The sequence below is a fragment of the Amblyraja radiata genome, chromosome 27 (genome assembly GCF_010909765.2).
Source record: "Amblyraja radiata isolate CabotCenter1 chromosome 27, sAmbRad1.1.pri, whole genome shotgun sequence".
Lineage (NCBI taxonomy): Eukaryota > Metazoa > Chordata > Chondrichthyes > Rajiformes > Rajidae > Amblyraja > Amblyraja radiata.
Genome location: NC_045982.1, coordinates 12527074 through 12550093, shown reverse-complemented (window position 1 = coordinate 12550093; position 23020 = coordinate 12527074). Strand labels below are relative to the sequence as shown.

The 23020-nt window shown below is 39.5% G+C and overlaps 1 protein-coding gene across 2 annotated transcripts in view; it reads left to right on the top strand.

Annotated features, from left to right (window-relative positions):
• The window catches only part of maco1 (macoilin 1), an 80765-nt gene that overhangs the window by 45241 nt on the left and 12504 nt on the right, over positions 1-23020 (top strand). For both annotated transcript variants that reach the window (XM_033045155.1, XM_033045156.1), the window contains 3 exons: positions 1056-1179; positions 3335-3513; positions 6557-7061. In XM_033045155.1, coding sequence (XP_032901046.1) covers positions 1056-1179; positions 3335-3513; positions 6557-7061 — 808 coding nt within the window. The remainder of the gene's footprint in view (positions 1-1055; positions 1180-3334; positions 3514-6556; positions 7062-23020) is intronic.

Sequence of the window (23020 nt, the reverse complement as noted above, 5' to 3'; positions counted from 1 at the left end):
CAACTGCTTATAAAGCTGTTTATTTCAACTGAATCACATAGGAAAACATTGCATTGAGTCAAGCTGTTGCTTCCAAAATGGTCAAGAAGGATAAATCTGGCTGTCATTTTTCTTAATCTGTACACTTTTTCAATAGCTAGGGAATGAACTGTTATATATAGATTGTGTGGTGTGTATAAGGGAAGAAAATACAAAGGAGTACGTTTCCAAAATTACAACATGAATTAAATAGTATTTTTCACATTTGCTTATAACTTACTAATTGCAGATATTTCAGGTAATAATCGGTTTTAACTTTGACCACATATCATATTCCATTCCCCCATTTCAGACTCTTGAGTATGTTAATTTGTACTGAATCACTGGCACATGAATTCACTAATGCCCGTGTTGAGATTGATTTAATAAAAATAGAACCAATACAACAAACAGTGCAAAAAAACGTCAATTTTATCTCAACAGCCGCATTTGAGATGCATTGATATATGATCTTCCTTTATATCATCCATTATCTTTTATTTGATTTTCAATGCACTTCGGCAGGTGACCTAAAAACGGCTACTTCATTTTCTTTACTTCTCTTAACTTATTTGCTATGCAGCAGAACAATAGTACCTTTGACAATATTTTGTTCCTATTTTTGAATTCCAAGATAGATGTCAATTTAGGAGTCAAAACCATATAAGAAAATTGGAACAAACAAAACTTTATTGAAAATAAATGTCCTGATGTGTAAAGAATTCAAAACTATCCATGTCATTTGATGCCTCCCGTGTCTGAAATTTTAAGCACCGATTTTATCTGTTGCTGATAATCTGATCTAAACTCATTGTAGCACAGTGCACATCAAGGGACTTCTTTTTGAGACCTATTGCAAATTCATGTTTTACTAGATTGGAATCTGAATTTCCAACTTGCACTGTCATGGTTGATATGTTATGTGATTAAATGGAAGCTACAATCATCCCTTTTTATGCTTTTATTTGTATGTCGATAGACCATTATTTTATAGTTGAAACTTTTGGCTGATGAGATGATACTTTTTTCTTTTTCAGAAAGGGGAGTTTGTTTACCAACTGTATCACTATGGATATTATTTGTTTATATAGAAGCAGCAATCAGATTTAAAGATTTAAAAAATTTTCATGTGGATCTTTGTCGTCCTTTTGCTGCACACTGGTAAGTTAACACTTTTCATAACGTACATTGATAACGTTATATTTAATTATGGCGACCTTTACAGGAACTGTGTATCATTCAATAATATGAACCCAATATACCTGAATGATATCATCCAATAATGAGCCCAATATCCCTGAATGAAAGCTTGTAATTTACTGTTGTTTCATCGAGCACCATGTCCCTTGCCATTACATACCACAAAAGCAAGCACCACAAAACAAATATTAAGTAAAATAATACTTTCTGAGAAACCTAGGATTCTGTAATTTTTCACAACATTGGCACTGGTTATGACATTTGCAATGCCATGATATTTGTAATATCACAATGTCTAGATGGGCTACTCTATTTAAGATATTTGTTTCTACAATTTTGATCATTCTAGAAACTGATTTTTACATATAGGTATTTTGTACCAATATTCTTGTTTAAGCATTTCCACATGATATTCTATTTATATCATCCAGTTTGGCAGGAGATTCACTTTAAGTGGGCATTGGGCAAAGGAGGTCTTAAAAATACTAATGGGAACTCTTGCACTCACATATCATTTCCACATTATTTTTAATTTGAGTGATGGCATTTCGAATAAGTAAATTAGTGTTGATTTGGACCACAGGAGCAATAATTTAAGTCTAACATTTGGCATATTAGGAATAAATAATATTCCTATTGCATTAATAATCTACTAGCAGATGTAACTAATTAATTCAAATCACAACTAGTAAACATCTAGGTGAAAATGGAATTGGAGGCAAAAATATGTAAAGACTGGGCTGATAAAATTCCAAATGGGCATGGTAAGGGCAAGGGGGGGGGGGTGCTTTCAACCTGAAGTGTTGAGTTACTCCAGCATTTTGTGTCTATGTTCGATTTAGGGCAGCATCTGCAGTTCTTTCCTTCACGTGTTGACACTTTTTTTTCCAGAAGTTGTGTGACCTCTTGACTTTTTCAGCTTTTTTGGTTTTATTCTAGTTTGTGGAGAATTGGTGGGAAATAGGATTGAACTTTCTATATAGGGGTTACGAATGGCCTGACTTACGAAAATCCAACTTTATTCAAATTTTCCCATAAATATTTTAAGCAATTTCCAAGCTGATAGTGTTTCATGATATTCATTCATTAATGAATGATATAAGGGAAAAAAAATCCCATTAGTTTAATTATGGGTAACGATAGAATAATTATTAGATGAGAAAATTATAGCAAATATATGCGCAACAATATGATCTAGGTTTGTATAAAAAAATTACTTTCTGACTTGCAGAAATATCAGCTAATGGACAGTCCTCTGGGATGGAACCCTAATGCAATAGGAATATTGCCTGTATTAGTTTTTTTTAAATGTGGAATATTTAAATCAAATTTTATTTCATAAAACTAAATGTGGCTGAATCTGTAATATTCATTATAAAACTAACATAAAATTATTGAGCTTCTTGGTCCTGGAGGGATTTTTACATTGCTTGTTTTTACGACTATCTTTGGCATGAAGTATTTAAGTAGTTCAGTATTTAATTTATAAGTAGTGTTTTCGTATTTTCAAAGATGTTTCATTACTTTCATGAAAAGCAGATTGCCAAGAATTAAAATTAATGGCCAGGTTGAAATAGTGGCACAGCTAATAGAGCTCCTGCCTTGCAAGCCCAGTATCCCTGGTGCTGACCTTGGGTGCTGTCTGTGTAGAGTTTGCACATTCTTGCTGTGATAGCCTGGGTTGGCTTGCATTTTCCCCACGTTTCCTCCCAAACTCTTAGACATGAGGGGGTTGGTAAGTTAAGTGGCTTCTGGAAATTGCCCTGGTGTATAGGCGAGTGATGGAATCTGAGGTGAGTTGATGGCAATGTGCAGAGAGTAAAATATGAGATTAGATTTATTTAATATTCAACTCTGCTTCTGTATTTCCTAGATTGCCTAACTTGCTGTTAGTAGCTTCTATGCATAGCCGAGGTAGTTCCTTAAGGAAGATTTTAAAAGAAGTAATTTGACATGTTCTTCACAAATTTCTTTATCTAAAATTCATTCGAACAATTTTATGGATAAGTGAAAAGAAATAAGTGGATTTTTTTTTTCACCATCTGGCAATTGTGATTTCTGAATTTACCTTTTTAAGAGGATTGACTTTTCTTCTTTTCTCATCCCATAATTAAAGCATTGGCTATCCTGTGGTGACACTGGGATTTGGCTTCAAAAGTTATGTAAGCTACAAAATGCGATTAAGAAAACAGAAGGAGGTCCAGAAGGAGAATGAATTCTACATGCAGCTCCTGCAACAAGCTTTGCCGCCAGAGCAACAGATGTTACAGAGGCAAGAACGAGAAGCTGAAGAAGGTAAGCATTTATTAAGGTAATGGATGTGGGCAGTACAACTAATGGATAAAGAGAAAATAGTCTGATGGCTTTGTTTGCAGTTTAGATGTGTCATCCCACTTCCAATGATACGCCAAATAAAATAAGACAGTTTACTGAAATAGTGGAAAGTATTGTGAAAGAACTGCAATACCTAATACAAGAGAGATGAGGCCATAACAATAATTCCGTAATTATTTATCATCGAAATCGGTGAAAGAGATCCTCCCAAGCAATTTAAATCAGTCATTTGGCATATTAGAAATAAGTGGTTCAGAATGCTGCATAACTAGTCTATCAAAACTTTCTATTCAATTAAAAATGAAGATAATAGATTTTTGTTGTTTATTAGTGGTAATATTATTTATTAACAGAAGTAAATTAGCAGGAAAAATGTTCCCGATGTTGGGAGAGTCCAGAACCAAGGGCCAATTCACTGGATGTTTTCAAGAGAGAGTTAAATATAGCTCTTTGGGCAAACAGAATCAAGGGATATGGGGAGAAAGCAGGAATGGGGTACTGATTTTGGATTATCAGCCATGATCATATTGAATGGTGATACTGGCTTGAAGGGCTGAATGGCCTACTCCTGCACCTATTTTATATATGTAAAAATAATAGGAATAGTCCCAAAAATGCATCTTGTTTTGCATCTGTATTGTCTGAGCAATCTTTGTCAGGAGCATAATGCAGTGATTTTTGACTAAATTGCAATATACTCTGGACCAACCTGTAGTTAAAATGAAAGTATTATGAAAACTATCATTTTACTATCAGTTATCTTGATACAAGAATGAATGAATTGTGTGATACATTTAGATTCTCTTTTGGTTTGCACATATGCTAGCTAGTTGGTTTGTTTTTAATTATTTTCATTTATTGTGCCAGGATATCATCCTTTCAGGTTTATCATATGGAAAGCGTTCAAGATTTTCCCCCCTACATGGCTGGTCACGACTGAAAGCCACAAAAATGAAAATCCAGGCATTGTGCTTTAATTGCAAAATCGGTCACACTGACCCACCGAATCTGGCTTTTCAGTCAGTACTCCAACCTGCTCAAGTTGGGATCCCTAAATGTATCTTATTCTATTCAAATGAAAGCCATGGATGTTGAAGGTCATTCATCCACATTCCAGAAAATCACAAGAGTTCTTTATGGCATCGTCTTAGGCCCCATTTATTTTCAGTTATTTGCTCCTTGAATTTTCCACCATCTTAAAACCAGACATTGGAGTTTTTTGATTGCTGCACAATGTTGTGTTCTATTCACAACTCTCCAAAATTGGACACATTGTACCAGCTTGGCTGATATAGTTATATGATGTATGTTGCTTCCAACAAGAGAGGCAGCTGGGGTAATAATCAAACTAAGCCAATAATTAAAAAATACTGTGGCTACAAACCTGTTTTGGAAATCACTCTGAAGAAGGGTTTCGGCCCGAAACGTCGCCTATTTCCTTCGCTCCATAGATGCTGCTGCACCCGCTGAGTTTCTCCAGCATTTTTGTGTACCTTCGATCTTCCAGCATCTGCAGTTCCTTCTTGAACACTTGGAAATCACTCTTCTGTGTTGAGTGATTTTTCCCAATGTTTATTCACCATGTTTATGGGACAAGGCAGGAGACTAATTTCAAATCCTGGATGAGTGCTCCTCCAATTGTACTCCGAGCTTCATACCAAACTGGTCAAGCCATGTCAATTAACGGTTAGTCCGACCATTATTCCAAACACACACTGCCTTAATCATAACTATTCAAAGGCATTAGTCAGCACCATCTACAAGATGTTTTTGTGGTGATGCGCCAATGATTCTTTAATAGCACCTCCTACACATACGACAGATGGCACAATGGGCTAAGTGTTCGGCTGGCAACCGGAAGGTAGCCGGTTCGAATCCCGCTTGGAGTGCATACTGTCGTTGTGTCCTTGGGCAAGACACTTCACCCACCTTTGCCTGTGTGAATGTGTGTGAGTGATTGGTGGTGGTCGGAGGCGCAGATTGGCAGCCACGCTGCCGTCAGTCTGCCCCAGGGCAGCTGTGGCTACAGAAGTAGCTTACCACTACCGAGTGTGACTGAGGAGTGAATGAATAATGCGATGTAAAGCGCCTTGAGTATTAGAAAGGCGCTATATAAATCCCATCCATTATTATTATTATTACCTAGAAGAATTAGATGCAAGTGGGTATCGCCACCTTCAGATTCCTGTTTGAAGGGACATCAATCCTGAGTGAGGCATGTATTGAACTCTCATCATTGTTGGATCAAATTCCTGCAGCACTCTACCTGATAGTACCATTGAAGTACCTTTACAGTTAGGATTGTGGCAATTCTGCAGGATGGTGAGCATATGTTTTAAGGAATTGCTCACCACCAACTTCTGGATAGAGTTTGGGAATGACTGATACATAATTGATTTTGCTAATAATGTCCACATCCCCTGTAAATGAATTTAAAATAGACTGAAGTAATTTGCAGTTAATTACCCACATAAGCTATATATTAAGCCCATTTCTAAGCCATGGTAGATAATTAATCGTCATTTGTATACTGTCCAGGGAGCGGATCAAGAAGTGCATCAGAATTGAACTAGCACTTCACACATTAAATTACGAGGGTGGATTACATAAACTTGTCTTCTGTTTGCCTTATTACAGAATACTGAGGGATATCTGATTGCAGCTTTGCAATGTTAAAAGGGTATTCAAGAACTGCTTATAAAGAAATTATCTTTTGAAAGAACTGAGGATAAGGGGGATTAAAAATGTAGAATTGGGATTTTGTTCAAGTGTCAAAAATCCCTTTTCGAACATAGATTAGATTGCATTTTTTTTAAATCTCACTGAAATGGCAATAAAATCTAACGAATAAAGCTGTTGTGGTTCTCTTTATATTTTATTTATGTAATTCTTTAATCATTTTCTAAATAAGGGTTGAAGAAACAATATATCACCTATTTGAAATGAGACTGGTCGTGTGAGCTTTTACTTTCTTTGGTGCACTTACTTTTTTTTCTTTTCTCAGCTGCTATAGCCAAAGGAATCTCGGATATGGATTCTACACAACTCCCTCAACACAATGGAGGAATTCCAGCAGGTCGAAAATTGACGACAGCTTTACCAGAACTAGAATACAAAGAAAAAGGGAAAGATAAGGACAAAGAAGCCAAAAAACCCAATCTTGGGATTAACAATAATATTTTACAACCTGTAGACTCAAAAATACAAGAAATTGAGTACATGGAAAATCATATCAATAAAAGATTGAATAATGAGCTTGTAGGAAGCACAGAGAATCTCTTGAAAGAGGACTCGTTTACGGCTTCTTCAAAAAATTACAAGAACGCCACGGGGGGAGTAAATTCTTCACCCAGAAGTCACTGCACGTCTAATGGCAGCATTCCTTCTTCCTCTTCTGCGAAGAATGAAAAGAAGCAAAAATGCACTGGAAAGAGCATGAGTGTACACAAGGAAATAATGGAAAACTGTATACCCAATAATCAGCTCAGCAAGCCAGACACATTATTAAGGTAATATTTTTTTATACTGTCTGAGCACATATTTATATTCTCTGCTTAATTGTTACTTCAAAAAATAGTTGATATAATTTACAGATGAATGTCAGATTAATGTTGCAAAAAAGCACAAAAGCAAAATCAAATTAAGGCAAGAGTGTGCACTTGAGTGATTTTCAGATTGACTATCACTACTAAAATAGTTCAAAGGTACACAAAAATGCTGGAGAAACTCAGCGGGTGCAGCAGCATCTATGGAGCGAAGGAAATGGGCAACGTTTCGGGCCGAAACCCTTCTTCAGACTAAAATAGTTCATTTATTTATAGGAAATATTTAATGGCTTATGAGTCCAATCCTGGCTTTGAAAGTTCTTTGGCATTCAGGACGGGTAATTCCAGATGGCAGATCGGGCTTTGGTTATTGCTGCCTCTCTTTCCGTTTTCTTCTCTTTTCTTCTAATTCTGCGCATCTGTTGGCTTCGAAGGTCACTGTTCCTTCTTGGATGATGGTTCACTAGAGTTTCCTGTCCTTGGCATTGGTTTCCCAATTGTCGATGTCAATTTCACATTTCTTCATCCTGGCTTTTAAGGCGTCTTTGAATCTCTTCTTTTGTCCACCTCTTTTACGTTTGCTTTCTTTAAGCTGGGAGTAGAAGGTTTGCATTGGTAGACGCTCGTCTTCCATCCGAACAACATGACCGACTCATCTTAGTTGGTTCTTGATGATGAGGGCTTCGATGCTAGATGTTTTTGCTTCATTCAGCACGCTGACGTCGGTTCTCCTGTCTTCCCAGCTGATATTTAAGCTGCCTCGAAGACATAATTGATGGAACCTTTCAAGTGTTTTCAGATGGCGTCAGTATGTTGTCCAGGTTTCTGATGCATACAGGAGCATTGGAATCACCACTGCTTTGTGCACTAACATTTTGGTGTCTGTTCGGATGTCACTATTTTGAAAGACTTGTTCGAAGACGCCCAAAAGCTGTTCCTACACATTTAAGACTATGTTGGATCTCGTCATCAATGTCGACATTGGAGGTGAGGTGACTTGCAATGTTCGGAGAATGATTCACATTTTCTAGGATTGTTTCACCAAGTTGAATTGATGGTTCTTTCCGATTTGTCTCAGTTGGTAACGATTGATAGATAACCTGAGTCGTCTTGGAGTTTATCGTAAGTCCCAAGTTTCGTGTATGCACTGTTGAAGGCAGTAGGGTCTGTTGCAGATGATTTTCTGAGAGAGCTGCAACACAGTTGTCATCTGCGTATTGGTACTCAATGAGGGAGCTCATAGATGTCTTAGTTTTGGACTTGAGACGGGCAAGATTGAAAAGTCTGCCATATGTTCTGTAAACAATTTCAATTCCTGGGGGTAGGTTGTCCTTGATGATGTGGATGGTTGTCGCAATGAAGATGGTGAACAGTTTTGGGGCGATCAGTCATCCCCGTTTCACTCCTGATCTGACTTTAAACGGCTCATAGTTGCTGTTGCTGGTCATGACTGTGGCAAGCACGTCATCGTGGAAGAGTCTCAGGATTCAGGACATCCATAGGTGGATAGGATGTCTCATAAGAGTTCCCTTGACATCAAGTCAAAGGCCTTAGTGAGGTCGATGAATGCCATGTACAAAGGTTGAAGTTGTTCACGACATTTTTCTTGTAGTTCAAGTATTGTGAAGATCATGTCGGCTGATCCACGTGATAGTCTAAAACCAGTTTGTGTCTCCGGATGGATCTTCTCAGCTAAAGGCTTGAGTCGGTTGTTCATGATGTGGGCGAGGACCTTGCCTGCTGTTGCTCACAGGGAAATTCCACGATCGTTTCCGCAGTCAGATCGATCGCCTTTAATTTTGTAGATGGTAACGATTGCTGAGTCTCTAAAGTCACCTGGTAAGTCTTCATTTATCTAGATCTTGATGAGAAGTTGATGCAGTTGGTAATGGAGCAGGTTACCTCCAATCTTGTAGACCTCAGCTGGTATTTTGTCGAGTCCAGCTGCATTGTTGTTTTTCAAGGTTTTGATGGCTTCCTTGACTTCTTCAAGTGGTGGTATTCTGCTTAGGGAGTCGTCAACAGGCTGCTTTGGAATGTTGTTGATCACATTCCTGTCAAATGAGGCGGTTTGATTTAGAAGTTCTTCAAAGTGCTCCCTCCATCTAGAATTCATGTCAGCATTGCTCTTCAGGATGGTTGACCCATCTTTGCTTTTGAGAGGGGCTTGACTGTGAGTGGATGGACCAAAAATGACTTTGGTGGCATTGAAAAAGCCTTGAGTGTCATTGGTGTCTGCTAGTTGTTGGATTTCCTGAGCTTTCTCCACCATTGGTTTTTCAGGTTTCGGGTGCTCTTCTTGACTGCAGCCTTGCATTCCTGACAGCACTTCGTTTTGGTAGCCGACTGTCGGCCAGTTTGTAAGGTGATGAAAGCTTTTCTCTTTTCATCAATGAGTTGTTGGAGTTGTTTGTCATTATCGTCGAACCAATCCTGATGGGGTTTTTTTACTTGAACCCAATTGTTTCCTTGCAGTAGGTGATGATAACGTTCTTCAATAGATTTCTGTTTTTCGACAGATGGTGGGATTTGTTGAGGCAGTTGTTCTTGAAGTTTTTGTTGAAACGTCTGTACATGGTCGGTGTCTTGAAGGACGTCGACATTGAATTTCTTGATGGTGTTCTGGTTTTGATGTTTCCTTTTGGGCGGAATCTTCATTCTCGTGGCGGACGAGATGAGACGATGGTCTATCCAGCACTCGTCAGCACCAGTAACGGTTTTCAGTACATCTTGTTTGTCACGGGATCGTAAGTTGATGTAGCCGACGAGGTGCCAGTGTTTGGAACGTGGATGCTGCCAGGAGACTTTGTGCCTGTTTTTCTGGCAAAACGATCCGTAGGGGTTTCATATCTATTTTTCCTTGACTAAATCAGGAAATGATAATTAGCTCAAACTTCCCTTTTCTTTCGTATCTACTTTCCTTTAGAAAAAGGAAGTTTTGAGCTAATAATCATTTTCGATTTAGTTATTAAGAAATTGATATTCTCAATGATGTTGAAATTTATCGTGTTGCTGGTACAAAATTGTTTGCCAATTGCTTTGTTCTAAAATTGTAACATTAAATGAGCAGTACCGTTTCCCCCTACTATGCTGACTGAAAACAGACAAAAATTCTTCCGTGTGTATATATACTTCTGTGTGAAATAGATGCGTTTTCTTCAAAAATGAAAGTAGCTGTTAGTGAAATGGCTACATTCTTATAAATTTGTTTTGATCCATAGGTATTTAAGTTGCTCTGCACTGTGAACAACTTTATTTTAAATATTAATACCCATCTTGAATTTAGAATTTATATGATTAGTAATTTATCAGATTTACTACTTTAGGAGACTCGTAGCATTCCAAAGTTTGAAGAAATAGGTCTATTTTATGTGAGAGCAATTGGCTCTAGTTTATTTGTTGCTGAATTAGATGCTGTGATGGTTCTACAGGTGGTTTTTAAGATGTGTTTTGTCTATTTCAGATCAATTATAAAATCCAAGTGTAAAATTTAAAGCCCTCCAATTTGTTATAGTGCGTTATTTTTTTCCACCTTAAAGGTCTGTTTTCATTGTGTCTCCAGCCACTGATTGGATAAATGCAATTGTTTCAAACTTGAAGATTAGGGGATGATCAGCCATGATCACATTGAATGGCGGTGCTGGGTCGAAGAGACAAGTGGCCTACTCCTGCACCTATTGTCTATTAGAAATTGCAAAGAGTATGCTGCTGCAAATAAACAAAATGTAAGGATTTAAAATCCTTAAGCGTTAGATGACATTTGCTTATCCATGCAAATTTAAGACTTTTAGTGCCTTTTATAAATGTTTTGATCAAGTAACATTCCTTTAAAAATGAACAGAATGCACTCTAAGTATAAAAGTGGCAAACAGAAGGGTATTTTATTGCAAATGTAAGAGACTGTAGACATGATTGGTGGGGGGGTTAAAGAAGATAAAATCTGCCAAAATCAGAACAATTAAAAAGTTCTTGGTGCGGGTGGAAGGAAAGAACTGAATAGACATTTTATGAATTGGAACTGATGCTGTTTAGAGAGAGAGAGAGAGAGAGAGAGAGAGAGAGAGAAAATTAAAATAATAATAATAATTGTGAGTAATTGGATAGAAACCATCCAAAATAGCACATGCTGGATGTTTCTACATTATTTGTATTGCTGCTAAATCTGATTGCCTGCTTTCAAAAATGTAGGGTTTTACAAATAATTGGGATATCTGTTTATGGAATCATAACAGCTGTGACTGAAAGAAAGATGTATTTGATATTTAATTTTGTGAATGAGAAATTATGATGGTTCATCTTGTTTATTGGATGTAAATGAATTCATAATGCTAAACAAAAAAGAGCAATTTGCCCTTCTGCCTTTCCTCGGTTGTCACAAAACACTAACTATTGACCATGCTCTACAGTTCATGATCTTTAGAAGTATTTCGTAGTGAGATAGATTTTGGGATACTTATGGATATGAAAGATGGTAGACAAAGTTAATCAAGGCTTAATCATGGCTACTGGAAAAATAGATGTGTGCAACATTTTGCTCTTTGGAGGAACAATTTGGTATTGGTTTACCATGTATGCTGAGATGCAGTGAAAAACTTTTCTTTTATCTGGGCAAATCATACCATACACGAGTACGTCTGGTACCGCAGAAGGCAAACAGTGTAGAATATGTGGTATTAGTTATAGAGATAATCTAGATTCTTTTTTTATTATCCCCTTCCCCACCTTAGATTCGATACGATAGAATTTTATTTATCTATCAAGTAGGATGGGGGGGGGGGGGGGGTGAGCCTGACTACCCTATGACAGAAGGGGGAGGAGTTGTACAGTTCAATAGCCATAGGGAAGAAGGGTCTCCTGTGTCGTTCTGTACGGCATCTTGGTGGAACCTGTCTGTTGTTGAAGGTACTCCCCAGGTTGACCAGTGTATCATGGAGGGGGTGAGCTGTATTGTCCAAGATGCTCTGCAGTTTGAGGAGCATCCACCCCTCCAAGACCACATCCCAATGAATCCAACTCAACCTTCCTGATGAGTTTGTTAATCCTATTGACGTCCGCAGCCTTCGACCTGCTGCCCCAGCACATGACAGTGAAGAAGATGGCACTGGCTACCACCGATTGGTAGAACATCCGCAGCACCTTTCTGCAGACGTTGAAGGAGCGGAGCCTTCTCAAAAAGTACAGCCGGCTCTGTCCCTTCTTGTACAGGGCTTCAGCGTTCCTTGACCATTTATTTTATCTACCATTCATCTACAGACTAGATAATTTACCTTGATCAATTAATCAAACAAACTATCTTTAAAAAGCTCCTTTGGGTCATCCTAGCCTTTTTGTGTAGTATAAAACGTTTTCTTTGTTTTTTTACAATATTTCTGTATTAAAGGAACAATATTCAGAATATGTTGTTGATCTGATCATATCGTCATAATTTAGTAATGTCGATAGCTAGTTTAGTTCTAATTTTCGAGATTTATGGAATGATACAAAGTCTGAAATTGTTCGTCCCACCATATTGAAACATCAGTCGTTGAAGTCTGCTTCAATTTTTTTAGTTGCCAAAATATAATGCTTTTCTTTTATCTATATGAGCCAGGATTTCCTCATTTATTTCTTCAAAGCTTGTTGCTATCAATCTGCAGCCTGTGGGATTTAGCCTTTCTGTGTACAATACTACATTGCACATACTTATGAAAACAGAATTTCTTTTTCCTTTCAATACTTCCACATTGCTCAGATTAATGCATTGGTACTTGACAATAGGGTTGTTGTGGCCTGCAGTTACCTTTTATTTTTAAGAATTGACTTTTAACGATGATAACTTGCAAGAAAATTGCAGATTAATGAAAATAAACTAAGCTGTTTAATCCCCTAAAGCTGGTTCCCAATGCTCAGCCCCTTAATGATATTGCACTTACTATGATAGTGTTGTACATTTTGTTGAATCATGCTGAGACTATTTTAGTTCAGGAGCTGGCGTTCGCATGGCACAATAGTCGGATCCGTGTAATAATGGATTGCACCACAGAGAGTGTGTGCTTTCTTATCTCTGCTTCCACATTTCTGATGGTAGTTCTGAGACCGAGGCTCTACGGTGACCCAAAGCCCTCTGGTGAGATTTGAGCTGCTGAATTTGGGTGTTACTGGGGAAGTTATGTTTGCGGAGGTGTCAGCTCCCCATCTACACTCTCGGGTTGACTCAACAGATTCTATTTCTCTATTTTGAAAATGATTTAATGAATCATTCACAGTATAATGCCAATCTTTATTCCTCCTTCAGATTCCTAAATGTTGAGCAAATTGGCACCTGTATTTCCTGCATTACAGATGTTTCTATATTTCAAAATTGCTGCATTGTCAATTATATTTAAAAGTCCTTACCATCGCATGAAATGCAAGAACCCTTCAGTGGAAACAGGCCGAAGAAGCTAGTCATGAACGTCAGGAAAAGGGATGGTGTACGTGGCCCAGTTTGCATCAATGAGGCTAAGGTGGAGATGGTTGAGAGCTTCAAGTTCCTGGACATAAATATCAGCAATAAATTGTCCTGTTCCAACCACATTAACAAAGGACTGCTTACACCTCGTAGTTATTCCCTCTTTTCTCCTCTCCCATTGATACAAAAAGTTGACATCAGATTCGGAAACAGCTTCTTCCCACTGTTATCAGATGCAGACTAGACCTCTCTTTAGTTATGGGTCTTGCTTTTCTGACCTACCTCATTGTGGCCCATGCACTTTTTCTCTTTTTTAAGCTGTCTTTTCTCTGTATTCTGGTTATATTTCTCTTTGCACTATCGCTATGTGTGTATCGCTTAATTTCATTTCTGCATGGTATTGTTTTGACTGGATAACATGCGAAACTGTTTTGTACTGTATTTCAGTACACGTGACAATAATCAACCAATACTATAACCAATGCCAGTACATTTTATGGGAAGTACTTGCTCTTGGTAATGTTATCCTGGAATCCTGGAAAGTTGAAGGCCAAATAGTTACAATTGCAAGAGCCTTCACTTCGCATAATTGCAAAATTATATAAATTTCTAATATAAATTGGTAAAATGTATAAAGAGTTTAGTCAAATGTCACATCTTTTCACATGTGTCTTTTTACAATACTGCACACAATAATGTGACAAAGGGGGTCAAATTTCAAATTCCTTCAAAAGAATTGATAAGCACTTTATTGGGTTCATGACTAACATAGAATCAACAAAAAATATAAGAAAAGATAGCATATTGATGGCAAGTTTCCGAAAATGGCATCAGAATATACAAATACATTTTGTGTTACACAGCATACACACAAACGTACGTTGCGGTGGACACTTAAAGGTTTGGTGTCCCAGAAAACGAACGTTACATTAACAAAAACCAAACATTTTCACCAATGTGATCTAAACGGTACGTTACCTTATGGAATTGAGCTATATCGATGGCTGTTGATTCGTCAGAAGGTTTGATTTGGGATGATTTTTTAGTAAGTAAAATGTCTCTGTAACGGTCGTTATGGAGCTTCTGGAAGTTGACACGAAGGAATGAAGTTAGCGACTTGGTCCTTACGAAGGGTAAGCAAGTGACAGTGTGCTACCAAATTGAAGATTGGCTCAGTTTCTTAGTTTTGATGACCAATTTATGTCCAACATTTTTTTATAATTGATTTTAAAAAGTCGGAAAGTATATCATAAACGTTTGTTGCGTTTTCGACTACACAATGTTTTTGGTATATTAAATTGAAAAATAAGAGAGAAAAAAATTAACTCGCCCAAAAATCGCTACTACCAGAGGATACCTTGTTGGGTTTTTGAAAAGCATTAGAGGTTTGGAGCCTCCATGGTTTATCTTACGGTCTTTGTGACAATGGACACCAAGCACAACGACCGTTCCGGGATCTTTGCGAGGCGGAATACCAGACATGTTACTGTATTTTTCTCCTGGTATTGATGAACATATTTCCCTAGATCATTATCAAACTGTATATGTATGAGGGGCCATATGAAGTTTATTTATGAATTAAATAATCTGACTAAATGTGGCAAAGTTTTTAATATATTTTTGGTGTCCAAATTGGTGGTAAAACGATGAAAATTTGTCTACTATGAAAAAAGTTTTTATCTTTGGTTTCACATGATGGGTAGATTTTTGTTAAGAACAGTGTATTGGTGTAAAAAACTGAATAATCTTGTTCCTCAAAATCTCTCCAGTATTGTATAAAGACACATATGGAATGTAAAAATTCAACACCAATTTGAAAAGCAAGTTTCTTTTACCATTGATTTTCAGAACCAATATTTCTTCATTCTGTTTTATTGTGTTCAATGTCAGGAGTGAAGTGCAAGGTTTGGAAGTTGAGAGATTTTGGAAATGCAATACTAACATATTTGAACACTAGTGTAACCTTATCCTGTCGAACATATTTGTTGAATGTGTTCATGTGTAACACTCACTGCCTGTGCAGACAAATGTTGTATACTTGAGATGTGAAAAGTGATGTGTAATCATTAACAATTTGTTTGAACTTCTCTCCCTTTTTCTCATATTTTACCTTCAGCAACATATATATGAAACTTACAGCATTCATATTGACAAAGAAGCCTGGATGTTTTTTGCATCATTTCTTCCCCGTAGAGCACTGGCCCAAACATTCTCATTACCTGGGATCTGTAATTTTCTCAAGTGTTTAATCTATTCTGATCTTCTTTCATAGTGAACATGTCCATGAGACTAAATTTTGTTCTATAACCACAGAACTAACCACAAATTTTTCCTTTCTGATGTCCAGGTTAGCCAAAGTTTATAAATATCCTGTTTGGGATTTATTTTCCCCGTCCATTTCTCAGACATTTGCACCTTGAAATCTGAATATTTTCACTTCTCCATCCCTCTTCCATCTTCCATCTGAATGTGCTGTTGCCTCCTTAATTCGTGCTTGTCTGTCCCAAATTCTGTCTGAAATTGTGATTTGGTCCCTGGTACACTTTTGATAAACTCTTATTGTATGTCATTTATAGTTTTGATGTAACTGTGATAATACTCTCTTGCTCACTTCATAAACCTGTCCAGTCTTGTGATGTGCATTGTTCATCACACACTTTTCTTCCAACACTCTTCTGCTGCTGTCCAAAACAAAAGGACATGCTTGCCTCGTTCCATTCTTGTCAGTCCAACAAGTAGTAAGAGTATTATCGATGACTTCTCTTCCAGAAACAGATCCATCACCGTTTCTATCCCAGGAAATCTATCTTTGGTTCCATCTGCATGCTAGTTTTCCATATGAAAACTGGATATTAGTTTCCATACATGTTTACACATAAAGCTCTGTCACATTAGCACTTCCCTAAGCTATTCTCTCTAAATTGCCAGACCATTTGTCCAATACATCTATGAACAAATTAATGTATTGGGGAGACTAAAGTCTTTGTCTTCAGTTGCTTGCACAAACTCTATTCACGAATCCAACTCCGTTCCTTTCACTGCCTGCTCAAGGATGAATCGGACTGTTAACAGCTTTGCTACCATGCCAAGATCAGCTTCAGATATTTACTTCACTAGGATAGTCTTGTTACATCACCTAAAATTTGCCCGATTCTACCCCTGCTTCAACTTATTTCTTTGAGGCAAATATGGGATACGAGTGTTGCTGGCGAGACAAATATTCATTGTAGATAATTGCCCTGGAGAGCAAAATAAAATGTTGGGGAACCACTGTCTTCAACTGCTTCTGTTCATTTACTACCACAGTGCTTTTCGTAAGGAATCCCAGGATTTGGATCCAGCAGTAATGTTTTGAAACTCTCACGAATACCTTTTGTTACCCTTTATGTAGACGAGTATTTTTATGGCGTTCTAGTCTCCTAAAATTGATTTCATCCCAAACTTCAATTGTTCCTTATCTAGAAGATAGAACATGGAAAAGTACAGCACAGGAACAGGCCCAAGGCACACGATGTCTGTGCCAAACATGATGCTTAGATAAACGAATCTGCCTGTACATGATCCATATCCCTCCTTTCCCTGCGTATCCATCTGCCTCTCTAAAAGTCTTGTAAACGCCACTATCATGCCTGCCTCCACCGTCGTCCCTGGCAACACTTTTTAGACACTTGCCACCCTCTGTAAAAAAAAAAACTTGCCCCACACATCTTTAAACTTTGCTCCTTTCACCTAAACCTGACATTCTCTTCCTAAACCTTTCTGTGCATCTGTTTTTTCCTATGGCAAGATTTTCCTTAACCTATCTTCTTGCTCCTAATTTTCTGACAACATTCATCTCAAGTCTTTTGTACCACCTTCTATTGTTGCTAACAATACATTACTGAAGCGTCATGTGTCAAGGATAAAATGTATTGGGTCAAAATAGTGTTTGAGAAATTTCTTGAGGGCATATTCTACAAGGACAAGGTTTCACCAATAAGCAGAAGAGGTATTCGTTGATTCCTATTGACTGTTAATATTAGACATTTCCAACAAACAGTGTTTAATAAAACAGTGAATACCTTGGCTGAACAATCTGTTGCACATGCATTCATTGTAGTAGGCACAATTTGCAAAGTGCTTCTCTGCAATTATCTTTTCATGCTCCTGTTGTAGAACTGCTATATTTACATGGATACTGTCAGCCTCAAACTTTAGCTCTGCATGTTCCTCACCATACTCAACAGTTTTGCTTCAATTTGTTATAATAAGAAAAAAGCTTTCCATTCTCTTATTAATGACATGGCTGCAGTACTTTATCGTAGAATAGTGTTGCAAACTATCTAGTCTGCATTTTGTTGAGGTACTTTGGCTAATTTTTGTCAGAACAATCTGATTTTAATCTTAGCTATCTAGACTACATTTCTTCCCACCCTGCTTCCTCTAAAGACTCTATCCCCTTACTCCCAATTCTTCCATCTGCGCCCAGGATGAGGTTTTCCATACCAGGTCATCGGAGATGTCCTCATTCTTTTGAGAACAGGTGTTCCCCTCTTCCATTATAGATGAGGCTCTCACTAGGGCTTCCTTGATATCACGCAGCTCCACTCTTGCTCCCCCTCCCCCATTCGTAACAAGGGCAGAGTCCCCTTTGTTCTCACCTTCCACCCCATCAGCCATCGTATACAGCATATAATCCTCCCAACATTTACGCCACCTACAACAGGATCCCCACTACTGGCGACATCTTCCCATCTCCACCCGTCTCTGCTTTCCGCAGAGACCGTTCCCTCCGCAACTCCCTGGTCAACTCGTCCCTTCCCACCCAAACCACCCCCTCCCGAGGTACTTTCCCCAGCAACCGCAGGAAATGCAACACCTGCCTCTTTACCTCCCCCCGCTACTCCATCCAAGGACCCCCGCCAGTCTTTTCACGAGGCAGAGGTTCACCTGCAGCTCCTCCAACCTCATCTACTATATCCGCTGTTCCAGGTATCAACTCCTGCATATCGGGAAGACAAAGCGCAGGCTCAGCGATCATTTCGTTGAACACCTCTGCTCAGTCCGCCTTAACCTACCTGATCTCCCGGTTGCTCAGCACTTTAACTCCCCCTCCCATTCTATATCTGACCGTTCTGGCCTGGGCCTCCTCCATTGTCAGAGTGAGGCCCAGAGCAAATTGGAGGAACCGCACCTCATATTTCGCTTGGGTAGCTTGCATCTCAGCGGGCAGCCTTTCAAGTAGCCCTTGCTTTCCCCCTCTCCATTCCCTCCCCATCCCAGTTCTCCCACCAGTCTTACTGTCTCCGACCATATTCTATCTCTCTCTCCCGCCCACTTCCCTGACATCAGTTTGAAGAAGAAGGGTCTCGACCCGAAACGTCACCCATTCCTTGTCTCCAGAGATGCAGCCTGTCCCACTGAGTCACTCCAGCATTTTGTCTACCTTCGATTTAAACCAACATCTGCAGTTCTTTCCTACTGATTTTAATCTAGCTGTGTATGCTAAGGAGCAAAGGCGATTACATTATTTAATGTGAAAAATCAGTATTTAAATTTTTTTTTACTCTGTTCAATTAGAGCTCCAGATCGGATTCCCAAAAATCAGCTTAAATAGTGTCTGGTGTAGGTGAGCTGCAACCTGATGGTTTTAATAGCAACAGGGATCTCGCACTTCAACGTTTCTTTGAGGCAACCCAGACATTAGTTTTCCTGATGAAATTGGATGTGAGTGAGTCACCATACTGACGTATCATTCAAGATTTGGGTGTCAATATAATTGGACTTGAAATCTTGCCTGCCAGTTACAGGTTGCTTATGATGGATTTGAGCATTTTATTACAATGTGTATGCTTGAGAGTTGCTTTTACCCTAGTGCAATCCTGCCAATGAGAAAGAAGGATCACCTTTATGTAAAAGGCAAGGTTTAGCTTCAATATTCCTCGTGTATGTGCGCACCCACGTGTATGTACAACACTCTATAAAAGGCCTCATTTAGGATCTTAGTAAATGAAAATAATCCTTGGGAATAATTCTTGGCTAAGAATTTTCTGTTCTTGATGCATTTCTCAGGATAATTTTTTTTAAAACCCTCTGGTTTTCATTTACAATGTATAATACAATGAAGAATATGGCTGATAACTAGGAAATGACCACATTGTCATTTCTGAAAATGTTCTTCTGTTCAGTGTTCTTCATTTTTCAGGATACCAGTATATTAGTAATGCCAACATTGAGGTGGTGATGGAGAACCACCTTCTTGGCTGCAATAGTCCCACTGATGGAAATACCCCCACAAATAATAGAGAGGTCAAGCATTTAGATCATGAAATGAAGAGATGATCATTTATTTCCAAGTCAAGATGATGGAACGACTTGAAACAAACCCTGATGTCAACAATGATAGTGGCATTGTGTGTGAAGAGGAGGTAGTTTGACTCTCTTCTTGAGATACTCTTGCTGGCACTTTCATGGAGCAAATATTACTTTCCATTGATAAGCCTTTGCCAGATTGCGTTCTTGGTCTGGTGTGCTGGATGCATGCATGGACTAGTCTTTGAGGGGTTGCGCAATCATCAGCAAACATCCCCACCTCTGATCATATGATAGAAAGTTATTGGTAAAGTAGCTGAATATGGTTTGGGCCAGGGCGTTGCTCTGAGAAACATCTGCAGCAATGTCCTGGGGCAGGGATGATTAATTTCCAGCAATCTTTTTTTCTTTTTAAAGACATGATTCCAACCATTGAACTGTTTTCCTGATAATGTTGATTGACATTTGTTTTGCTCGGGCTCTGCAATGCCACACTTTGTCAAATGTTACCTGCCATCAAAGATGGTCACCTAGTTGTTCCCATTCTCTAGAATTCAAGAGAATTCACATTTGGACCATGGTTGTAATAAGGTCTGGAGTGAATTGGACCTGGCAAAATCTAAATTGAACAAGTTGAACAAATTGAAAGTAGTGACTCCCAATGTTCTGATGGCACCTTGCTGATGATTGAGAACATCTAATTGGGTGATTAGATTTGGACAATTAGTATTGAATTTGGATTGATCCTACTTGTTATGAACTGAACAAACCCAAGCATTTTTCTCTTGTTGTCTTGATGGTAATCTTACTGTACTAATACAACCTGGTCATAGACGTGGTACATTCTCGAACGCTAATGTTGGTCTGCTGTATCCAATGTATTTATCTATTTGTGTAAGAAGGAATTGCAGATGCTGGTTTAAACCGAAGATAGACACCAAAAGCTGGAGTAACTCAGCAGAACAGGCAGCATCATTGGAGAGAAGGAATGGGTGACGTTTCAGGTAGAGGCCCTTCTTCAGACTGGTTAGGGATAAGGGAAAGGAGAGATATAGACGGTGATGTGGAGAGATCAAGAACAATAAATGAGAGATCATCATAATCATACTTTATTAGCCAAGTATGTTTTGCAACATACGATGAATTTGATTTGCCATAGTCATACCAATAAAAAGCTACAAGACACACAATACATTTTGACATAAACATCCACCACAGTGACTTCTCCACATTGTGATGGAAGGTGATAAAAAAAGTTCAATCTCTTCCCTTTGTTCTCCCGCGGTCAGGGGCCTCGAGCTTCCCGTTGACGGGGTGATCTTGGCTCCCGTAACTGACGGTCGGCCCCTCTGCATTGGGGTGATCAAGCTCCTGCATCGGGTGGGGGGGGTGGGGGGTAGACGCAAAATGCTGGAGTAACTCAGCAGGTGAGGCAGCATCTATGGACAGAAGGAATGGGCGACGTTTCGGGTTGAGACCCTTCTTCAGACTGATGTCAGGGGAGGGGGCGGGACAAAGATAATGTAGGCGGAGATAGTAAGACTAGTGGGATAACTAGGAAGGGGAAGGAGAGAGAAAACAAGGGCTATCTGAATCGGGGGGGGGGGGGGGAGATTGTCAGCTCCCCGCGCCGGACGATTGGACCCCGGGTCGGGGCTAGTAGAAACTTCTGCGTCGTTGGACGTTCCCGACAGTCTCTACCCGAGACTGCGAACTCCGCAATGTTAAAATCCGCAGGCAAGGGATCGGCTCCGATGGTAAGTCCACGGGCCCGCAGTGGGACTCAAAGTCAGTCCCGAGCAAGGCCTCCAGCTCCATGATGTTAGTTCGCAGAGGGACCAGAGGTACGATCCGGAAAACAATCGCATCTCCGGCAAGGTAAGAGATTGAAAAAAAAAAGTTTCCCCAGAATCCCTCTCCCACCCCCCCCATGTAAAACAAACCAGGGAGCATTAACACAAACTTTTAAAACTCACTAAAAATAACAAAAAACGACAAAAACTGTTGACGAGGCTGCCATCTTGCGTAACGATGATAAAGGAAACGGGCTGTAAGCTGTATGTAGGGTGAAAATGAGAAGCTAATGCAACTTGGGTGGGGGAGGGATAGAGAGAATTCCGGGGCTACCTAAAGTCAGAAATCAATATTCATACCACTGGGCTGTAAGATGCCCAAGCAAAATATGAGATGCTGTCCCTCCAATTTGCGTTTAGCCTCACTCTGACAATGGAGGAGACCGAGGACAGAAAGGTCTGTGTAGGAATGGAAAGTAGAATTAAAGTATCCAGCAACCGGGAGATAAGGTTGGTTCACATTTGCTGAGCGAAGGTGTTCCCGTGAAACAATCGCCCAGTCTGCGTTTGGTCTCGCCGATGTATAAGAGTCCACATCTTGAACAATGGATACAATAGATGAGGTTGGAGGCAGTGCAAGTAAACCTCTGCCTAACTTGAAAGGACTGTCTGGGTCACTGGACAGAGTCGAGGAAGGAGATATAGTGACAGGTGTTGCATCTTCTGCGGTTGCAGGGGAAGGTACCTGGGGAGGGGGTGGTTTGGATCGGTAGGGATGAGATAACCAGGGAGTTGCGGAGGAAAGTCTCTGCGGAAGGCGGAAAGGGGTGGAGATGAGAAAATGCCGCTAGTGGTGGGTTCCCATTGATGGTGGTAGACATTTCGGAGGATTATATGTTGTATGCGATGGCTGATGGTGTGGAAGGTAAGGACTAGGGGGACTCTGTCTCTGTTGTGACTTGGGGGAGGGGGGACAAGGGCAGAGCTGCAGGGTACTGAGGTGACAAGAGTGTGGGGCTAGTCTATGATGGGAGAGGGGAACCCTCGTTCCCTAAAGAATGAGGACATCTTGGATGTTCTAGTGTGGAACACCATCTTGGGTGTAGATGCGGCGTAGACGGAGGAATTGGAAGTAGGGAATAAAGTCTTTGCAGGAAGCAGGGTGGGAAGAAGTGTAGCCGAGATAGTTGTTGGAGTCTGCGGGTGCCCATAGCTATGCCTTGGACTCGGAGGAAGTGGGAGGAGTTAAAGGAGCAGTTAAGGGTGAGGACCTGCCTGCTCCTAGATCACCCAGGAGCAGGCAAAAACAATGGGTCTGCCAGGGAAGTTGTGTTTGTGGATTTTGGGGAGAAGGTAAAAACGGGCTGTGCGGGGCTGGAAAACGATAAGGTTGGAGGCTGTAGAAGGAA